This window comes from Monodelphis domestica, chromosome 2 (assembly GCF_027887165.1).
Source record: "Monodelphis domestica isolate mMonDom1 chromosome 2, mMonDom1.pri, whole genome shotgun sequence".
NCBI lineage: Eukaryota > Metazoa > Chordata > Mammalia > Didelphimorphia > Didelphidae > Monodelphis > Monodelphis domestica.
In genome coordinates, this window is record NC_077228.1 from 242,134,699 (window position 1) to 242,156,600 (window position 21,902).

A 21,902-nucleotide genomic window follows, 5' to 3' on the forward strand; every position below is an offset into this window, starting at 1 on the left:
GGGAATAACATTTATAGCACCTGTTTCCAAGATCATTTTGAGGATAAAATGAGATATTTGTAGAGTGCTATGCAAAAATTAAAGCACTGTATGTTTTTTAGTTATTATAGCTATCATCATCATCATCATCATCATCATCATCATCATCAACATCATTATCATTGGCTATCTGCAACATTCCAAAAATGGGTGACATATAACAGGCTTGACTGCTTTATAAGACAGGAGAGGCCTGACTTAGCTTAATTTAAAGAACCTTGAAGCTGTAGTTTTTTTCCCATCTCAAGAAGATGGGCAGAATTTCCACATCCTCTCTTCCCTATCCCCTCACCACCATCAAGATTTTAAAATGTGGTAGCGGTGGGAGAATTATAACTATTTTTTTTTTAAACAGGAATAAGTATCACACAGATTATTATAAGACACTGAGGAAAGCTTGCAGAAAGAATATGAAAGCTTATTGAATCACTAGGGAGCTATCCAGGATTGGGGACTATGAATTTTGCCAACCCATGCCAGTAAATTTGCTGTGGACAGCAAATATTAAAGGGGGGAGGGAGTGGAGAGTATAAGATAGGATTTTCATAACACTACCTCAAAAATTACAGAGCAGCTGGACTTCTTGAATGAACCAATCAAGAGCCATAAACAAGACATATTTCAATCTCAATCAAAACCTCACATCTCAATCAAAAGCATTTTAACTATGCATGAAAAATCCTTAATCAGTTTGGAAGGACTAAAGGCCACTGAATGAATTTAAATGATACCAAATAGGGGGTATGTTCATATTTGATGAGACTTTATCACACCTGATGGGATTGGGATAAAATCAGCAAACTAGTTAAGAATCTGGCATGAAGGGTCTGTTAATTCTTTCCACAGTCTAGCTTCTACAAAGAATGGAGGTAAACTATTTTTAAAATACTAAATTAAAATGCTTGTAATTGTCACAACTGCCAATAAGGAAGGTTCTCTAATACCCCTACTTTTCTCTTTGAGAGAAAACTATGGATAGAATAAATAATCTTATTTCTTTAATTATATGTCCTGTGAAATTTACATGGAGATATTAAATTGCAAAAGCAGCTCAGATTTCAGCAGTCAGCATATCTAAAGTCACTACAGAGTCTTAGGCTCCAGAACTGCTTTTAGGAAACAAGTAGATATAGTCAAAATTTCAGAGCATCTGAAAAACAACAAAGCAGCTACATAGCCACAGTAAAAGAATAGACCAGACAGAGAGCAGGAACATGTGTATTTGTGTAGGTCATGGCAGTGCATGCCTATTTGTAGAACGGGGGGTGGGGGGGGGATGCTCATATTGGAAGCATACATTGTACTCATTGGCAGAACTAAGAGTACTTGGAATTCGCCCAGTTAGAAGAGCTGTGAGCTGAAAGGCTTCTGGGGGCTAGGGGAAGTGGTATGTCGGTGTGTTTAGGATAGTATCATTCCTGGACTAAGTTAGAACTTCATTTGCCAGTGACCACAGTGATTCCCCAAACTGTCCAGGTATTAACATATCCCTAGGCAGTGCTTGATGAACTGGGTGGGTGAAAGTGGGGATGGGGGATGGTAAGTGGTAGGAGGAAAAGCATTGGAGTAGGAATTAATTTCATTTGAGTAGCCAAAAAAATCAGGAAAGACAAACCTTGAATGGTACAACCTTAGCCAGCAGGCCTGATGGAAAAACTCTTTAGAGGATGCTGCTTGTTTAAATATTTGGACAAAGTATTTGGTTCAATTGAAGACACATTTAATTGGAAATTCCTGTCTTTCTGAAGGAATTAAACAGAGAGCAACAGAAAGCAGAAATTTCTAACAATCAAAGCTATCCAAAAATGAAAAGACTGTCCCATGAAATAGTAAGCTTATGATTTCTTGAAATACTCAAATAGAATGCTTTGGGGTTTTTTGGACCTGAGTTTTGGTGATTTCTTTGGTATAGAAAATTTTCCATGAGGAAACACTATTTAGATGCAAACCTACTCCGCAACTTGGTCCTAGAAAGCTGCTTGGAGTCTTGAGACATTAAGAGGCTTGTGCACAGTCAAATAGCCAGAATATCAATGGTAGAACAAGAACCCATGTCTTCCTGATTTGAGGCCAGGTTTTTAGTGATGCATCTCCATCTAATAACTTATTGCTAGATTGAAAACAAGGATGTACAAATGTTTTCTTGCCTGGGATGTTGCTGCAGGGGGTGTTACTGCACTGGATAGGAGGTTGATTAGATGACCTATCAAGTTCCCTTCCAGATCCAAAATTCTATGGTCTTTCAGGAAAGGAGCTGATCAGGTTGAGTCTTCTTCCTATAACCACAAAGCTCAGAGCACTGCACTTTGTAAATGGCTATCATATTGACAAGGAACTTATTATTTCTAGAAATGGGTAGAAGTTGCAGAAAGCCAAAAAAAGTCCTACCACTTAAAGCTACTCAAAGGAGACATAGACCACCATGGAAGCTAGGAGTGTCTGCCTTACTTTTTTCAAACAGAAGCTAGAGGATAATTCGGCAGGCATGTCATAGGGTGGATTCCAGGTCAAGTGCAGGTTGAACCTTTGATGTTTGAGATGTTATAATTCTAATTGAGGTGGCTGACCCAACCAACCTCATGGGCTGCAGCACAATCCAAAGGGTTGCAGTTATTACCTTTATACGTGAGATTTTTAGGAGTTTGGAGACTGCTGAATGTTGCAGTAATATAATCTGTTAATGATTTTAAGTAAAATACTCTGTGATACCTAATAGGGGTTATGCTGATGTTTTCCAACATGTGAGCAATTAGCTTTTGCTCACTTTAGAAAGAGAGGTTTTTATAAGTAATTGGGCTAATGCCCAGGTTTTCCAGATGGCAGTGTCATGCTGTCCTGACTGCCATGATAGCCCAGAGTGAGTACTCAGCACAAGAAAGTGACTCTGCAAGAGGACCACTGTCTCATCATCTTGGAGGTGTTGGATAGACAGACTGGGGTTTACAGAAAAATATGATTCATTAGCCTCAAGTCAGAAGATCTGGATTGGAAACCTATTTCTGTTCTTTGCTACCAATGTTTCACTGGGCAAATCACTTCCATTCCCATATAAAATGAGGGGGCTAACCTACATTAGGGGTTCTTAATCATTTTTATATCACAGACTCCTCCGGCAATGTATTCCTTGAAATAATATTTTAAATACATAAAATAGAATACATTAAAAAAAGAAAATTATACTGAAACACACTTACCAAAATGTCAAAAACAAAACAAAACAAACTCACAAAGACTAAGAATATTTAATCTCAAGATGTCAAATGTCTTTTCTTGCTCTAGAAATTTTAATGACAAGAGACAGAGTCCAAAACCTCTGTAGTAACTTGGCAAATAGAAAGGTCATTGAGGGATCCAAGCAAGCCAAATCTATAAAGGAAGCTAGAGTTCAAGTTGACATAAAGAGATTTCTCCAAGCATATCATATTTGTAATAATAGCAAGAAGCTAGGACAAAAAGGGAAATTGAAAAACTTCCTCCAACCCTATCCCCAATCTCTCCCATCTCATCACCACCCACCACTCCTACCCCAAAACTCACCCTTCTTCCTGAGCTGCCAAGGAATTCTGAGAGAGCTTGGCTAAGTTCTTGGCATATTCCTCTTCAATCTTAATTCTGAAAAGACACAAAACCCAATGAATCATTTCTACAGCATAGAAGTTTGTCCAATGGTACTACAGACCAAAAGATGTGCTGGTTATGGCTTTTCTCTCTTCTCTCCTGCCCTCACTCTTTTGTAATATCTCTTTACCCTTTTGGAAATTTGGTCTGGAATTTCAGTGAGAATCTTGCTGATCTTTTAAAGATTCAAAGAGTCAAATTTTCCCAGCACCAGACCTTTTCATTCTTGTCTCTTTGGAAATATAGTTATCCAGTAGTCTGCATTTAGTTCATTACAATGTTCTATGAAAACACACTTGTCTTAACCCCATCTTCTTCCAACATAGTTCATTATATATTTTAGAGGTGGCTTGGTTTCTATCTCATTTGAAACCTCTGCATTAAGTGTGTCACTAAAGGTGCCCAAAATGATTGTTGGTTGTATTATATCCCAGAATATCAATATTAAATCTATTCTTTAAAAACAGATTTAAGACTAGAAGGGATATAAGAAATCATGTATTTAACCTTCCTCATCTTATAAGTGAGAAAACTAAGGTTCAGAGAGATTAAGCTAATGGCAAAAAAAGGTTCCAAACCCAGGTCTTCTGACTTGAGAATCAGCATGAACTACCCGGCCTCTTTATTAACAATATTCAGTCACTCACTCACTGCTTTCCTGGTCACCTCTTTAGGCTAAGGGGCATGAGATTTGTAATGGAGGAGGAGAATGGGATGGAGTCCCCTACCATTGAGTTCATGACCAGAGTGTGGTAGACATGAAATGGAGCTAAAGGGTGTCCTGGTTGTTCCAGTCTCCATGGAACTTCTCCACTTTATTATTCCTTTGAGCACAATAGTATTCCATCACCAACATATACCACAGTTTGTTCAGCCATTCCCCAATTGATGGGCATCCCCTCGTTTTAATTTTTTTTTTTTTAAACCCTTACCTTCCGTCTTGGAGTCAATACTGTGTATTGGCTCCAAGGCAGAAGAGTGGTAAGGGCTAGGCAATGGGGGTCAAGTGACTTGCCCAGGGTCACACAGCTAGGAAGTGGCTGAGGTCAGATTTGAACCTAGGACCTCCCGTCTCTAGGGCTGGTTCTCAATCCACTGAGCTACCCAGCTGCCCCCTGTCCTGTCCTTCCTCAATAAATTCACAATACCTGTCTTCAGGGTTACTGACTACTTTTCTTCAGAGGCAGGCCTGAAGTAAATACAGGACTAAACAGTTTCTTCTTCTTTGGAATCCAAAGCTTCTGGTCCCGCTCCCTGAATATTATAAGCAGGGACTAGATCTATAAAAAACAGCTATTTATTTGAGGAACACACAAAGGGTAAGGTAAGTGAGAATGAGGGATGAGGTATTAGGAAAATGGGAAATAGTAAGTCCCTAAAACTTAACAATTGAATCCCTTCTCTTCAAATCCTGCCTGACCCTCTGGGGTCAATTGTGAGAGCTGTCTTGACTTCTAACTGTTCTAGTTATAAATGAAGTCCAAAAACTGCTTTGGAGGGATGGAGAGGAAATCTTCTTGAGGTGGATAGCTTTGTATCAAAAGTCCTATCACTTATGTTGTCTTCTGCTAGACCAAGGGGGTCTGGATTCCCAAAGGATGACTGGGGTTCAGAGGTGCTTTCAGAGCAACCTTTCTAAAGGGCTTCCCAAAGAGAAGTGAAATTAACTGCCTGGATCTTCTCAGCACTTCTCTGTTCTTTCTCTGGAATTCTCTGATCCACTTGCCCTTCTCCAACTTCTCTTGTTCCTGTGGCAGACTGAGTCTAAATATCCTCTCTTACAGACTGATACAGTTCTATATGCATTGGAACAATGGTTACCTTTCCCTAATGAATTCTGACATTTCCTTTTGCATCTGTTTGCCTTTCAGTTGTTTCTGAAGAAGAATTTCAAACCCAGCCACAGTGCCATTGCCTTGGGGATCCTTCTTATCAGCCTGAAAAGGAAAAAGATGGGGTAAGAAGAGCTTGAGGGCTAAGAGGAACCTTAAAGGATCACAGTTAGTACATTTGTACATGAGTTCTAAAAAAAAAAAAAAAGATGCTTATGGAGGATATGACATGAAGGTGAAAACTCTAGAATGAAATATTAAAGATATCCTGGTGAGACAACAGATGGGGCAGTTGGATTTACAAGGGCCTTACTTTCCTTACTTCATAACTTGTTTAGCTCATTTCCAAGGACATGACAAGAAAATTTTCAACTTGGCTAACCCAATTCATATATCGTAGAACCTATATCTTTTATCAGATGAAAGATAAGTACAAAGTAATATGAATGATTTTTAAAAAAGCAAACATAGAATACATATTTAGTTATAAACAGGTACTGTCCTTTGAAGTTTAGGGCCCTCATAGACCACATACATGCTTGCTTCCCTTTAGGTGTTGCCCTGGGGCCATCTCCAGGACCTCCCTTCTCCTCCAGGTCAAACATAGTGCCCCTGCCTGCTGTGAAGCAGGTTTTTAGGGACTCAGGACATATCATCTGCTACAAGGTTAAACTTTGAAGAGAAAATGAACAGTCTAATCACATACTTCCCATAACACAACTTTCTCTAACCATAGATACTCTCAGTGGCCTCCCTCCTGATTGGCAAATGTACTTCCAAGCCCACTGATAACCAGCTTGCAATGTACAAACACTGCTCCCCATCCTCCAACTGGCAACTCCCTTATACTACAATCCACCTCAAGTCTATGCCAGATCCCAAAGTCTCATCTCAGATCTGACCACCCTTTCCATTGTGCTCTCTGGAAGGCTTGGTTCATGATTAATACACTTCCTTTTTTCAGAAATCTCTTTTTATCTAACTTAGTCCATTAGACCTGGTTCCCTTCTGATGATACTGATTTCCCTATCATTTTTTCTAATACTAGCTAAAATATCTTTCATACCCTCTAATTGATAATAAGGAAATCCATGTTCACCAAAACCACACTCTTCCTCTACCATCTTCAGTAAGCAACTTCTCTTTTTTTGAAGTTTATGTCATCCAAATTTATTATTCAGTTCAGATCCTGATGCCTGTGATCCACTGATGCTAATCTTCATTCTTCAATGAATTTAGTGCTTGGTTCACAATCTTTCATGGTTCCTCCCACTTGGAACTCCAAAATGCATACTGATGCTCTAGAAAATTCCCTAATTCCCCAGTACCTCAACTCTGCTCAAGTCTCTTGACCTATTCCTTTACCCCACCTCACCTACACATAGAGATGATATCCTTGATCTTACAATCACCCACAAATGTTCCACTTTTATTTTCATGATCCTGATCTTTTATTATTCTAAATTTCCCTATGCAATATGTTTCTTCAAACTGTTCATTTTCACTGAAGGAATTCCAGGTGAACTGGAAAGACCTCCAGGAACTGATACAGAGCGAAAGGAGCAGAACCAGCAGAACATTGTACACAGATACTGATACACTGTGATACAATTGAATGTAATGGACTTCTCTACTAGCAGCAATGCAATGATCCTGGACAGTTCTGGGGGACTTATGAGAAAGAACACTATCTAAATCCAGAGAAAGAACTGTGGGAATAGAAACACAGGAAAAAAAAACATGATTTGGATCCAACATGGTTGGATGGAAATATGATTGGGGATGTTGACTTTAAATGATCACTCCATTGCAAATATTAATAATATGGAAATAGGTTTTGATCAAGGATACATGTAAACCCAGTGGAATTGCTTGTTGGCTCTAGGAGGAGGGAGAGAGGAGGGGAGGGAAAGAACATGAATCATGTAGCCATGGAAAAATATTCTAAATTAATTAAATAAAATTTTGAAAAACAGTTTATTTTCACTATGTTCTCAAATCTCAGTGGTCCTGTTTTCCCCCAAACCATCACCCCTACATTGACTTCATTCTCCTTTCTTTTCTATCTTGACCCCTTGGTGAACCAATTAAACTCTGCATTATCTTCTACTCTTGAATTACTTACTCACTCAATCCCAACCCTGAATTATTCTAACCATTTATCCCCTTAATTCTTATTTATGTGATACTGAACAGCACTGGAGGAAATCACAAAACCATGTTGCCTGGATGTATTAAAAGTTTGTGTTATCTAATCTTGACTGAGTCTTTACTAATACAAACAAACATTCTACTCACTCTTAATGAATTCAGTACTCTCTCCACACTGACTGTTCCAACCTTTTTTCATCTCGCCTCAAGCTTCACAATAGCATTCCTTTTCCCAGCACTCTCAGCTGAAGACTTTGCTTTATACTTAACTGGAAAAATAGAGGTCATTCTCTGAAAATTCTATTAAATTCTCTTTCTTAGCTTTGTTCTTCCATGGATGAGATTTGGATATTATTTATCTCATAAAGGTTTTGATAGAGTGTTTTCTTTCTCAATTGTTAAGAATAATTTGTTTAATATAGTTATTAATGGCTCTTTAAAAGTTTGATAAAATCTATCATTGCAAAGAATTAGTTTCTGGCATTTCCTTTTAAAGTCAATTCTATTTCCTTTTCTGAGACTGGATGACTTAATTTCTAACAGAACATTATATAGAGATATCAAGTTCCCTCTACTTGATATTGTTTGACAATTTTATATTTTTGAAGGTAATACTATATGTCTTTTGGGTTCTCAGGTTTGTTGGCACATAAATATACAAAGTAGGGTCTGATGACTTTTAATTTCTTCTAATTTGGTTGTGACATCACTTTTTTCATTTGTTGAATGAACATTAACATTTTGTTAGTCTTTTTAGAGAACCAGATTATAGTTTGGTTTATCAGTTCTTTTATCTTCTTACTGATCTTTTTTGGTTTCCAATTTATTTTTCTTATAATTTTCAAGAATTTCCCTCTTCTGTTATTGAGTTAGTGTATTAAAATGTATAATCTAGTGCAGATGGAGCTAGTCACTGATCCCCCACAGGGAGCCAGACCTGGGACGTTGCCGCTGCTTCCATCGTAGCTTCCTGTCAGCCTCTCACCATGTCTGAGATGCTCTCTACCAACACATTCTACACTGAAGACAAGTTCTACTGCCTGGTCTGTCAGGAGATGTTCAAGATCCTGGTGCAGACTGGTGCTTGTCAGCACGTTTTTTTGTACAAAATGTTTCTTGACTGCTATGAGAGAAAGTGGAATACAATGTCCCCTCTATTGTGGAAATGTAATTAAGAGAGTATGTCCAGAACAGGCCTTAGACAAAGGAAAATTAAGTTTTATTTCTATGAAAGACAGTTAAGTGGGATTGAAAATGTCATAAGGAAGTTGTCTAGTAGCTACAGATGCTGTGCAAAACAAATCAAATTTTATCACATGAGACATCATTATAAATCTTGTAAGAAGTATCAGGATGAGTATGGTGTATCCTCCATCATTCCAAACTTTCAGATGTCTTAAGATTCAGTAGGGGATAGTAACAGGAACGAGACATCTACATCTGAAAACACAGAGACCTATCAAGGAGGTGCAAGTTCTACTGAGCATCCCATATTTAAGTGTCCCTTGTGTCAAGAAGCAAACTTTACAAGACAAAGTTTACTGGATCATTGTCACCTCTTGGAAATAGTTCCTGTGACATGTCCTATTTGTGTGTCTTGTCCATGGGGGGATCCTAGCTGGTTTACTAGAAAATTTGTTAGTCATCTAAATCAAAGATCAGTTTGATTATGGAGAATTTGTGATTCTTTAGTTAGATGAGGAAACACAGTATCAAACTGCTGTTGAAGAATCTTATCAAGTAAACTTCTTTTTCTTTAACCCTTATCTTCCATCTTGGAGTCAATACTATGTATTGGAAAAGTAAGGGCTAGACAATGGGGGTCAAGTGACTTGCCCAGGGTCACACAGTTGGGAAGTGTCTGAGGCCAGATTTGAACCTAGGACTTCCCATCTCTAGGCCTGGCTCTCAATCCACTGAGCTACTCAGATGTCCCATCAAGTAAATTTCTGAAGGTTGTAGTCAACCACATCTTCTATCTGCAAGTGCCATCTTTGAGGGAAATGAATTCACATTTCAGTAACCTGATCTGTATATTAATAGAAAGAAATTCATTTTACTCTTCTGTTTTTATTTTAAAACAAGGGTAGATCTTTACAAACATTGTCTTTTCATCCTTGAGAAATGGAGGTACTAGTATTACTTAAAAAGCATATTAAGGAACTTCCCTGTGGTAAAGGTTAAAAGAAATGGAATCTGCTGATGTAAATGTTGCGCCTTATTCTTTTCTATGTTAAGCTTCCTTGAATTTCTCATTTCTCAGTTTTTAATTTGATATAATTTTCCCATTTTATCCATTGTGTAATAAATAATAGTAGCAAAATTTTTAAAAGAATGGATTAAACCCTTATAAATCCGAGCCAGTTATTACTACTTTTCAAATAGAAATTTTTGGATTAAATGGGAAAGTCATCTTTTGGTGTGATTTGTAGCTTAAAAGTTAATCTTAAAAGTATATTTGTAGATTTTAGCATTTTGAAGAGTAGTGAAATTTCTTTAGTAATATTAACATAAAGGTGAATGTTACCATTGTGTTTCCTTATGTTAAAAATGTGGAGTATTACATAGCTGTGTGACTTCCTTTTTGCCACTGGGAAGTAATTACATGCTATTATCAAAGGAAAATTAAGTTTTATTTTTGTGGAAGACAGTTAAAAGTGGGATGCCCTAATCTTTGACTGTCAGTGACCATTAGCACTGAAGAAACAGTTACTTGAGCAACCCATGATCCCAGAATTTTAATAGTAGTGATTCTAAGTAGTTATGACAGCAGTTAGTTTAATGGAACATTTTTTGAGTTGGTGGTATTACATGCTGACAAACAATTATTTAAATGAGGTATATCCTCTTTATATATATGTAATTTTCTTTTGTTCCTAAAGGCTAAGGTGTGTGCTATATATTTTTGGCACTTTTGCAGGTGATATATATGCATCATTATCTGCTGGATATGAAAAAAATGGAAAAGCAATATGAAGGTCAAAGGGTTTTTATTGGACCAGTTAAATATTGTATAGTCATCAGATTTTCTAAAAACCAATTCAGAAACCAAATGCCAGGTTGTCCAGTTGGCTGCTATTACTTTTATTTTTGTGGGGGTTAGGGGAGGAGGGAGGGAGATTACATGCAAGTGTAGCACTCATGGTTTATGTCATAAGGAGGAGGTGAGAAAAAAGTAATGAGAACAAATTCTTAAGCCAGAAAGTCTGTCTCAGGACTTTGTAGTGACAGGATTACTTACTTGGTGCATTATTTTGTTTTCATTAGTGAGACTGAGAGCTGACACATGCATCATAAATTATCTTACACTGGAAGACCTAAAATTACAGGATTAGGATAAAGAGTTGACTCAAGACATTCCATGCTAATGTATCTACTGTTTACACTATCTTAAAAATAGCAGGAAATGGAAACCTTTAAAGTAGTTTGCTGCTAATATACATATTGTGTCCAAAAAGTCTATTTTGGTTTTGTTAAAAACCTCAATTTTAACATTTCTAAAGTGAACATTACTTAACTGATTTAATAAAGATGTTAATTTTGGAAAAAATGCATAATCTAGTCATTAATCCTTTCTTTTGTTCATAAATTGTTAAATATATAAAGAATTTATTAAAGATTTACTATATGCCTGGCCCTCTGTTTTTAATAATTAATAATTTTAGGGATTCTTTTCCTCTGAGGATTGTGTTAACTTCATCTCTGAAATTTTGGCATGATAACTCATCATTATCATTGCCTTTAACATAAATATTATTTGTTTCTGTGTTTTTTTTTCCTTTTATTCATTTATTATTTGGGATGTCATCATTAAGCCTCCATTTAGATTGGTGTCCTTTATTGGAGTGCCCTGAAATGATTACTATTATTATTTTGTTATGGTCTATATAGAATGTGTTTAGAATTTTTGCTTTTTTACATTTAACTTTGTAATATGTTGTCAATTTCTGTAAAATGGTAATATGGTGCTAAGAAATGTGTATTCTTAAGGAGATCCCATTTAGAAAGCAATTTAAATCTTTTAGCTCTAAATTTTCTTCTTCCAAATTCTACATTTCCTTTTTTTATTATCTTTGTAAGAGAAGAACATTAATGTTTCATACTTTTATTATAGTCTTTTTTTCAATTTAGTATATTTTCTTATGAATTTATACCCAAATGTCATTAAATTTGGAGCACATGTTTAATACTGATAATGGTTCATTGCTTATATGGTTCCTTTAAGCATAATACAATTTCCTTGTTTATCTCTGCTTATATTGTAAATTTAAAAGACAAAATAAGTCTCTGACCTTGAGGACCACATATCTCATTTTGGGAAAGGAGATATTATTATTATTTATTATTGTTCATCCTTCATTTTGAAGAGGACAAAATAGCATCTTAAGTGAAGTATTGTTGTATAGTCATTAGCCTCCCTCTTTTCCAGAGTCATTGAAGTCCAGTGGCTAACTGGTAATGGTCCAGGTTATAATGTTATCACTTTAGTATTTTCAATGTTTGACCAGCATCTCAGTTCTATATGGCACCTGTATCTGCTGCTTTCATGGCCATTGGAACAAATTGTTCTCATTTGCCCATTTCAACAGGGGAAGTCTTCCTATGCTTGATGAAGACATCCCCTTAATTCACTGATGGGTTTGAGCCTGCTGGTTTCTCCAAACCTGTTTTTTAGCTCATCTACTAAGACCAGCCATACATAAAATAGCTACTTGGAGCCACAGCTTAGATTTGAGTGACAGAAAGACACCAAAGGTGGATGAACAACCCCTCAAAGGCTTGGAAAGTCCTCATACTAGAGGTGCTTAGTGTAAACCTCAAAATTTCTTAGACTTATAAATGTTGGAAATTTCACCATTGGGAAATTTCATACTTGAAAAAATTTCCTATTGATAGTGGGTCTTGACTATTGGAATGTGAATCCCATTGGCATGGGAGGTTCCTTCTTCTTCCCTTCTTCAGATTACTTTAGGACAGAAACCTTTTGCTGAACAATGGAAAGGACTTTGACCTATGCTTAAGCATAGAACAGGAATTTCTTTGAATCATGATTGATTTTAGAATTGATACAATGGAGATACTTGGAATAAATCTCCACCCTATTCAGTCCTAACAGGATTGAGTAAGGGCTGCAGCCTAGATCAAAGATTTAATCATTTGAAAATATGACCTTCAACAGACATGTGCAAAAGCCAGAAACCTCTGGGCGGTCCTGGGTTAAGCTAGAGCCTCCATTGGCACAGGGAAATTGATGAATAGTGATTGGTAGATGGGAGAACTGAGAGGAGGAACTTGGATGGTTTCCTTAAAGATAGGAGGGTCTGGAGACTTGAGGGTGGTTGAGGAGTTTGGTCGGGGTGATTGCGGTGGACTCGGAGAAGCTTGCGCTGAAGGAAGCTGAAGGTGGGGGCCTCTGAGACTGTTTCTCCATTTTGGTCACGTGAGTGATAGGGACTGATCTCTTTTCTTTGCCCCAGCTATCTAAGGGCTTGGGCCTTTTGGCCCAGCCTGAACAGAAGGAGTATTTAAGCCCTATTCCCTTCTCTCCCTTTTTCTTTCTCTCTATCTCTAATTCCTTTCTTGCTCCTATTGTAATTAAACTCCAAAAAAGGCTGACGGCTGACTTGAGTTTTTCATTTAGGAATTACATAGCTGAATTCCTTGGCGACCTTAAATTAATATATATCAGTCTTTTAAAGTGATTCCCTTGTAACATTAGTCCTCCCTGAATACATATACCCTGGAAGAAGGGGTAGAAAAACAATGTGTACATAGAAAACTAATGTAACATTCCTGCTTAACTGGGCATGGGTGGTTCTATGAAGGATATCTAAGATACTGCATTATGTGCAGATGTAACTAATGATAGTGTGGAAAGGAAACAAGACTGACAGTTTGTGTGGGGGAAGGGCCAACTGGGAGTGGCAGTTGGGTCTTGTGACTAGCACTTCCTTCCTGCCGGGGGAAGACGGGGGACTTGCGTCCTGGTGTCGGAGGAGAGAGGAGCTTGTTCAGCCCAGTCTGGAGTGGCATGCTCTTCTTGGTTCAGCCCAAAGACACAGGCTTCTAAAGGTTAGAATTGTTCTTGTTTTCTTTCTGTGTACTGCTAAGATTCTGAATTAGAACAACGAGAGTAGATGGGAGTGGGACAAACTCTCCTCCAGCCTCTGGGGCCTGGCCTCAGGTCTGAAACTGAGAAAAACTCCAATCCCAACTAGTTATTAAACTTTATGTTATTTGAATTCGCAGTCAGATAAGTGGACTATCTTTTCTGGTCATAGAGGGAGCTGAACTTCTTTTCAGTCATCAAGGCATAAAAAAAATCTTATTGGACCCCTGCTGTTTCCTCTCAGCAGGGGACATCTCCCTCCCCTGCTTCACCAAACAGTGTTCCTTCTCTCCCCTTAACTCCTCCATACCCCATAGAAACCTCCCATTTATCCCCCTGTTTTCCAATCTTCCTATTTCCTTTCCCAATAAATATTACAATAGACTGAGACAATGAGAGACAATGACAAATTTATGTAGTTTTAAGGTTTGCAAAGTACTTTACAAATGCCATTTCCTTTTATCCTTAAAACTCCTGAAGGTAGGTACTATTATTACTCTTGACTTTCCAGGATTATAGTTAGTAAGTGTCTCTGGCCTGTTTTGAACTCAGGTCCTCCGAAGTCTAGGTTCAATGGCTTTCCACTGTGTCACTTAGCTGTCTCAAATGGGAAAATGAATCCTTTTCTTGGAAGAGGTTTCAGATAGGAAAGGCAAGGTGTGAATTAGAATAGAACTTGTGAAATCTCGTCCAGAACTACAGGCATTCTGAGAAAGAAGCCCTTTAATACATCCTTTTATTCCCAGTGCCTGTATCAGGATACCTAGAACAGACTTTTTGGGATAAATTGCTATCTCCTTGATTGAGCTAAGAATTCATTTCACTTCTGAGATGACTAGTGAATACTCTCTTGTGGATTATATTACTTACATTAAAATGTTCAACTGATTTCTAGTTAAATCAACAAGCATTTATTAAATATCTACTATATGCTAGATAGTGTGCAAAGCACAATTAAAGGGAAAAGGTAGTTCCTGATCTCAAGGAGATTATAGTCTTAGTAGAGACAACATGAAAACAATTTGGTGCAAATAAGAAATATATAAGATAAATTAGAGTTAATCAATAGAGGGAAGGCACTAGTATTTAAGGGGATTAGGAAAGGCTTACTGCAGAAAGCAGGATTTTAGCTGAGACTTGAAGGAAGTTAGGAGGTGGAGATAAAGAAAAGTGTTCAAGGAATGGGGGCAGCAAGTGAAAATGTCCAGCAAGTATCTAGTGTGAGGAACATCAATCTAATAAGGTCAGCCTCATTAGACTATAAAATGTATGCAGAGGGGGGGTCAAGGAAGAAGATTAAAAAGGTAGGAAGGTCAGATTATAGATAGCTTTAAATAAAGTTTTACTACTTGTTTTGTGAAATATGTTTGCTTGCTATCTGTGATTATCACTTGTATAACAAACATTTGGGGGAAGAGCAGGAAGCTAGCTGACAGTAAACTAACTCTTATCTTTCCAGCCTAGAGTGGGAGTACCCCTAAAAGAGCAGCATAACCCTAGACTAGATATGTCTGATGTCTCATAGATAAATATAATTCTAGCCCAATACTCCTCTTGGAGATAAGAAAGTAGAGGAGATCCTATTCATGGTCCTTTGCCCAAAGGTAGAAATAACATTAGATATTCTGAAGCTAGATATATTACATGCAACTATATCAAACCAGGCCTCTGTTGTTCAGATACACTGAATATAGAATATAGTCAAAACATTTCTTGGATAAGAGCACTAGCAATGGGGAAAAGGGAGGATCAAGAAAGGATTCCTATAGGTCATACCAGGCATAGTCTCAGCAAAAACAGAGATGGGACACAGAATATCTTAAAGAGAGACTGATTAGTCCCAGCTATACTTCACATGATATCCCAGGAATATTCTTACCATTGATCCCCCTTGGTGTCACCAGTTCACCAGGAATCATGCCCTGGCAGACAATTCACTCAGTTTTGGAAATAATATTCTGGGACCCCCATATTATCCACTTCTAGTCTATTCTAGCTATTCTCTATGATTAATGAATTGATTTCCATTTCCTCTACTTCTTCTATCTACTCTGTTGGCACAACTTCCCTCTTTTCCTCCCCATTTAAGATTTCTTCCTCAGGGAACTGCAATCAAATCAATATTGCCAAAGTTACTAGAAAGGTTATTCACCAATCATTTCCTCCTAACTCTAGCTCTGAGGATAGTAATCTATATCAATGCTACTAATGACACCAATTACTATTCCCTTTTACTTTCCTTCAAAAAACTCCTTCCTGAATACCATGCCATATTGGTACTGCTTTCCTCAACTAAAATATAGCCTCTTTGAGGGCAAGATTTATTTTGCTTGCATATATGTGTCGATCCAGCTCCACAGTACAAAGTGAACAGTTGATAAATGTCCACCCACCATTAATGGAAATTATTAATTCCCTAGGAGAGAAACTTTGGACAGAGTGAAGTTTGCACCACTTACCCAGAAGTAATCACAGTAACTCCATTCAGTGGGCTTCAATAGCTGTTGCTCTGGCATTGTATCTGGATGTGGGAAAGTCACACAGTTTATCTGAAAAGGAAACAGAGGCAACATTTTTACCAAATGGTGAAAAAAAAATAAAGAGGTAGCACGAGAGAGGCTCCTGAACACTTAAAAAAAATCCTTTAAAGCCCCTCTTACAATCAATACAATATATTTGATCCAAGGCATAAGAGCAGTAAGGGCTAGGCAATTGAGTTTAAGTGACTTGTTCAAGGCCACACAGCTAGTAAGTATCTGATGTCAATTTTAAACCCAGGACCTCCCATCTCTAGGGCTGGCTCTTGATCCACTAAACACTCTACATGTCCTATTGACTTTACCCATAAGACTGGCAAAGAAGGATGACAAAAAGAAAAAGTACACAGTATTGACTCCAAGACGGAAGGTAAGGGTTTAAAAAAAAAAAGTAGCTGGGTTGGAAGGGATGTGGCAAAATTGGGACATTAATGTATTGTTTGTGAATTGATCCAACCATTCTGGATGGCAATTTGGAACTATGCTCAAAGGGCTGAGGGACTGTCTGCCTTATGACCCAGCCATACCACTGCTGGGTTTATACTCCAAAGAGATAATAAGGAAAAAGACATATATAAGAATATTATAGCCATACTCTTTGTGGTGGCAAAAAATTGGAAAATGAGAGGATTCCCTTTAAATGAGGAATGGCTGAACAAATTGTGGTATCTGTTGGTGACTGTGCTATAAGGAATTCCATATGAACTGGAACGACCTCCAGGAATTGATGCAGAGTGAAAGGGGCAGAACCAGGAGAACTTTATATACAGAGACTGATACACTGTGGCACAATGGACTAATGGACTTATCTACTAGCAGCAATGCAATAATCCAGGACAATTCTGAGGGACTTATGAGAAGGAATGCTATTCACATCTGGAGAAAGAATTGTGGAAGTAGAAATACAGAAGAAAAATAACTGCTTGATCACATAGGTCGATGGAGAAATGATTAGGGATGCGGACTCTAAGAGATCACCCTAATGCAAATATTAATAATATGAAAATAGGTCTTGATCAATGACATATGTAAAACCCAGTGGTTTTACATTGGCCACAAGGGGGGAGGGGAGGAAAAGAACATGAGTCATATAACCATGGAAAAATATTCTAAATCAATTAATTAAAATTTTTCAATTCTAAAAAAAAAAAGTAGTTGGAATGTTTGTATCTTTTGATCACACTGGGAGGCACACATTGTAGGGAGGATTAAGAGAAGCAAATCAAGTATTTACCAAAATAGTTAAAACTGTACTTCTGATTGAAGAATAGTTTGACAAATTCTGAAATATGAATACAATGGAATAGTACTATGCTATAAGAAATAGTGTATGGAAAGAAGCATTTATATGTGTGTGTGTGTGTGTGTGTGTGTGTGCGCGCGCTACACTGTACTATAGACATTTTCTCATTTGATACAACAATCCTGCCTGGAAGGTGCCATTATAATCCTCATTATAAAGTTAAGAAAACTGAGGCATAAGCAGCATTCTTTCATCACCTTGTGGCTATGCCTAGGAACCATACTTTCCCAGTTTTCTCTTTATACTAGAAAGAAGCATAAACTCTCTGTCCCTTCTTTTTACCCCCTCACCTTTTTCCAATCATCTCTACCCTGACTCCAATCTCAAAGAAAAGAAATCATACTGCCATACCATTCTAACTCTAAAAACTATTCTATTAAACAAGTTAAACTTAGTTATCAGTAGAAAATAGGAAGCACAGTCATTTAACCATGAGTTATACCACTATAGACTGGGAGAAACTTATCTAAGTCATCATCACTAATCTTTAGGGTAGCAATTGGACGGGAGGAAAACTAAGTCTGTGCTAGAACTCACCAAAAAGTCCTCTTCCCTCAAAGTTAGATTTGATGACCCAGGGGCAAGTTTAAAACAATTGCATATATGGTTTGTAACATTTCAAAGAATTTTTGAATGGGAAAAGACATTATTTACTCTTTCATTTAGAATAACCTATAAGTTATCCCTTTTTTACATTCTGGATGAAAGGTCATTCAATTTCTATCTGAATACCTCCAGTGCCTGGAAACTCACTGATACTTAAGATATTAATGAATTCCCAATCTATTTTTTTGGCAGCTTCAACTATTAAGACATATATTCAACTATTAATAACATATATAAATATGTTATTATACACACACACACACACACACACACACACACACACACACACATACTCTTCTATCAAAGTAAAATCTGCTTCTCTCCAATTTCAAACTTTTGATTCTAGCATTCTTCTCTGGAACAAGATGGATAAATCTAATCTCTCTTCCAACATGATATCCTTTCAAATATTAATAATGGCTACCATTGCTGCTAAAATTCTTCTTTACATTAAACATCCTCAGATTATTCAACTAGTCATTTGAATTGTCAGCCAAACAAATTACTTAATTGACAACTAACACAACACAACAGAAAGAACCCATGCAACAACAAATTCTTAGAGTGAAACAAGGATGCCCATTTAACATTGAACTAGAAACACTAGCAGTAGCAATTAGAAGGAAAAGAAATTGAAGGTATTAAAATAGGCAATGAGGATACCAAGCTATCACTCTTTGCAGATGATATGATACTTTAGCAAAGTTGCAGGATACAAAATAAACCCACATACGTCATCAGCATTTCTATATATCTCCAACCCATTTCAGCAGCAAGAATTAGAAAGAGAAATTCCATTTAAAGTCACCCAAGACAATATAAAATACTTAGGAATCTATCTGCCGAGACAAACACAGGAACTATATGAACACAACTACAAAACTATTGTGCTCAAAGGAATAATAAAGTGGAGGAATTTCATGGGGACTGGAACAACCTCCAGGAATTGATGCAGAGTGAGAGGAGCAGAACAAGGAAAACATACACAGAGGCTGATACACTGTAGTACAATCAAATGTAATGGACTTCTCCATTAGTGGCGATGCATTGATCCTGAACAACCCAAAGGGTTATAGGAGAAAAACCACTATCCACATTCAGAGGAAACATTGTGGGAGCAAAAACACCGAAGGAAAACAACTGCTTGAATACATGGATCAAAGGGATATGGTTGGGGATGTAGACTCTAATTGAAAATCCTAGTGCAAACATCAACAACATGGAAATACGTTCTGATCAAGGACACAGGTAATACCCAATGAAATTGCATGTTGGCTGCGGGAAAGGTGGATGGAGGGGAGGGAGGGAAATAATGTGATTATTGTAACCAAGGAATAATGTTCTAAATTGACTAAATAAAGTAATTCAAATGGAAAAAAAAAGAAAAAAGAAGAAATTCTTAGAAATGTTATCATAATGTGTGAGTGATATAAGAAGTTACCAAAGAAACACAAAATCTTAGTGGTCTTTCTTCTGATCATGGATTGTCTCAACTCTCAAAAAACTTAGCTATCCAGAGTCTTTGTGTATTTATGGGTCTGGTTAGAGAAGTAAATATTAGCAAGGTATAATTAGAATTGTCCTTTATAGAGATGAAGAGGAACTCACTAATGCACATCTTTCTTAAATTATGTGTTGATGTTACACAAATGATTTCTTAGGAGCAGAGAGTATGACAGGAAAGGAGGGAGGAAAGGAAGGAAGAAGCAGGGGAGAGGAGGAAGAGGTCCTTTAAATTGCTATAACTCTGGAACAAATATAATAGTAACTGATGCCATCTTTTAAAGAGATGTTGCCATACTGAGATTCCTTTAGAGAAGAGAATTCCCCAAAGAAATTGAAGTCTTAGAAGAATAGTTAATTGAGAACAGAAATCTTAGCTTGAAGGAAAAGTCATTGAGTTACTAGATTATTTGAGTATCAGGGTTGGGAAGCTTAACTCTGGAAGAATCAGAGGGAAAAGTATACATCTTGCTTTGTGCCTTATGGGTGATTAATGAAGTTGAAATGTGGACATCATATTTCACTATGCAATGAAGTATAAAGATGGAGAAGAAAGGGAGAACAATCTTTTCCTGTTACTTTTATATGGTGATTAAAAAAAAATCCTTATCTTCTGTCTTAGAATCAATACTGTCTATTGGTTCCACAGAGCTACCTGGTTGCCCCCTTATATGGAAATTTTTTTCTCCACACACTAATATCCCTTTTTTAGATTATTCACATTTGCTTGGGCTGTGTCTTTCTTGCAGGTGTAGTTTTCATGATAAAGCTTCCATCTCCTTAACAAATGAAGCTCTCAATTCCTTGACAAAATTTGAATTGCAGATCTGGAAGGGTGTACAATGCTTATCAACTATCAAAATGAATTCTAAGTACAACTTGAAGAATTCCAAAGAGGAGGAACCCACCAAATCCGGAAATAATCAACATGGCTGGAACACAGATTCTCTATGCCTCCGAGTAATTTTCTTCCTTAAAATTACAGTTTAAACGTGATCTTTTTAGATGAAGCCTTCCCTGATCCCACCTAGCTGCTGGTTCCATTCCTCAAAAACTACATTATATTTAACTCTAATTTCTTGTTTTCTAATTTTTCATCCACCATCCTCCCAGTCCCATCATGATTGGGACAAAAATACATCAAAATTAAGTCTTTTTCCACATAATAGCCCTTCAAATACTTAAAGAACATTATAATGTTCTCACTTCTCTTCTCCATGTCTTTCATAAATATGGACATTATATGATTCTGAAATAATATGAACTCACAGTCCTTCATCATCCTGGGTTTCTTACTCTAGGTGCACTCTAGTTTATCAAGGTCTTTCAAAGATTTGGTCTGACCAGATGAGAGTACACTGCTTTGTTCCTGGAGAACATGCCTCTTTTGAAACCACTCTGGCTTTTTTGGCTGTCATAATCACATTGTTGTTGTATATTAAGCTTGTAGTTCACAAAAACTCTCAGTCTGTATTCAGACAAATGCTTCCTCTCATTCATCATGGATTTTGAAATCATTTAAAAAAAACATTCATCTTTATTATATATGAGATTCCATCTAATGATAAGATCTTTGATAAGATCTGATAAGATCTTTGGGTTAGGATATCATTCATTGGGACTCAATTATAGCTCCATTGGAATCATATGTCCTGCTAGAGATAATGAACTAAAAATGAAGAATGACACATATGATTTTGGACAAGAACAACATGGAAGTTTGTTTTGCTCAACTTTTCACATTTGTTATGAGGCTTTGAGGTGGTAATTGCTATGGTTGATGGAGTGTAGCACTTTAAAGAGTCCTGAAGATCTGCAATAAAATCCTTCATCAGATACTTATGAGCCGTGTGCCTCTGGGTTTAAGTGTCATTTTACTCATTTGTAAAATGGGGATAATACATAAAAGTCAAATAATATAAAATGCTTTTCAAATCTTAAAATGCTAAGCTAGTCTTCCTTTTAAAAACTCTTGTGTGTGTGTCAAAATGGGAGAGAAAATAAACATTTATAAAAATAAACTAACAAATTTTTGTTGTTCAATTGTTCTTCAGTCATGTCTGACTCTTGATGACCGAAATTTCTGGTTTTCTTGGCAAAGATACTTGAGTGGTTTGCCATTTCCTTCTCCAGCTTATTTTAAAGATGAGGAAACTGAGGCAAAGAGGATTAAGTGGCTTGCCCAGGATCACACAGCTAATAAG

The 21,902-nt window shown here is 37.0% G+C and overlaps 1 protein-coding gene and 1 pseudogene across 14 annotated transcripts in view; one reads left to right on the top strand and one right to left on the bottom strand.

The window, feature by feature from the left end:
• The window catches only part of GAS7 (growth arrest specific 7), a 337,244-nt gene that overhangs the window by 35,896 nt on the left and 279,446 nt on the right, over window positions 1–21,902 (bottom strand). For all 14 annotated transcript variants that reach the window (XM_001371424.4, XM_056817434.1, XM_007482981.3 and 11 more), the window contains 3 exons: window positions 16,209–16,298; window positions 5,479–5,594; window positions 3,577–3,651 (listed from right to left, as the gene is read on the bottom strand). In XM_001371424.4, coding sequence (XP_001371461.2) covers window positions 3,577–3,651; window positions 5,479–5,594; window positions 16,209–16,298 — 281 coding nt within the window. The remainder of the gene's footprint in view (window positions 1–3,576; window positions 3,652–5,478; window positions 5,595–16,208; window positions 16,299–21,902) is intronic.
• On the top strand, window positions 8,627–12,250 carry LOC107651074 (E3 ubiquitin-protein ligase RNF138-like; annotated as a pseudogene).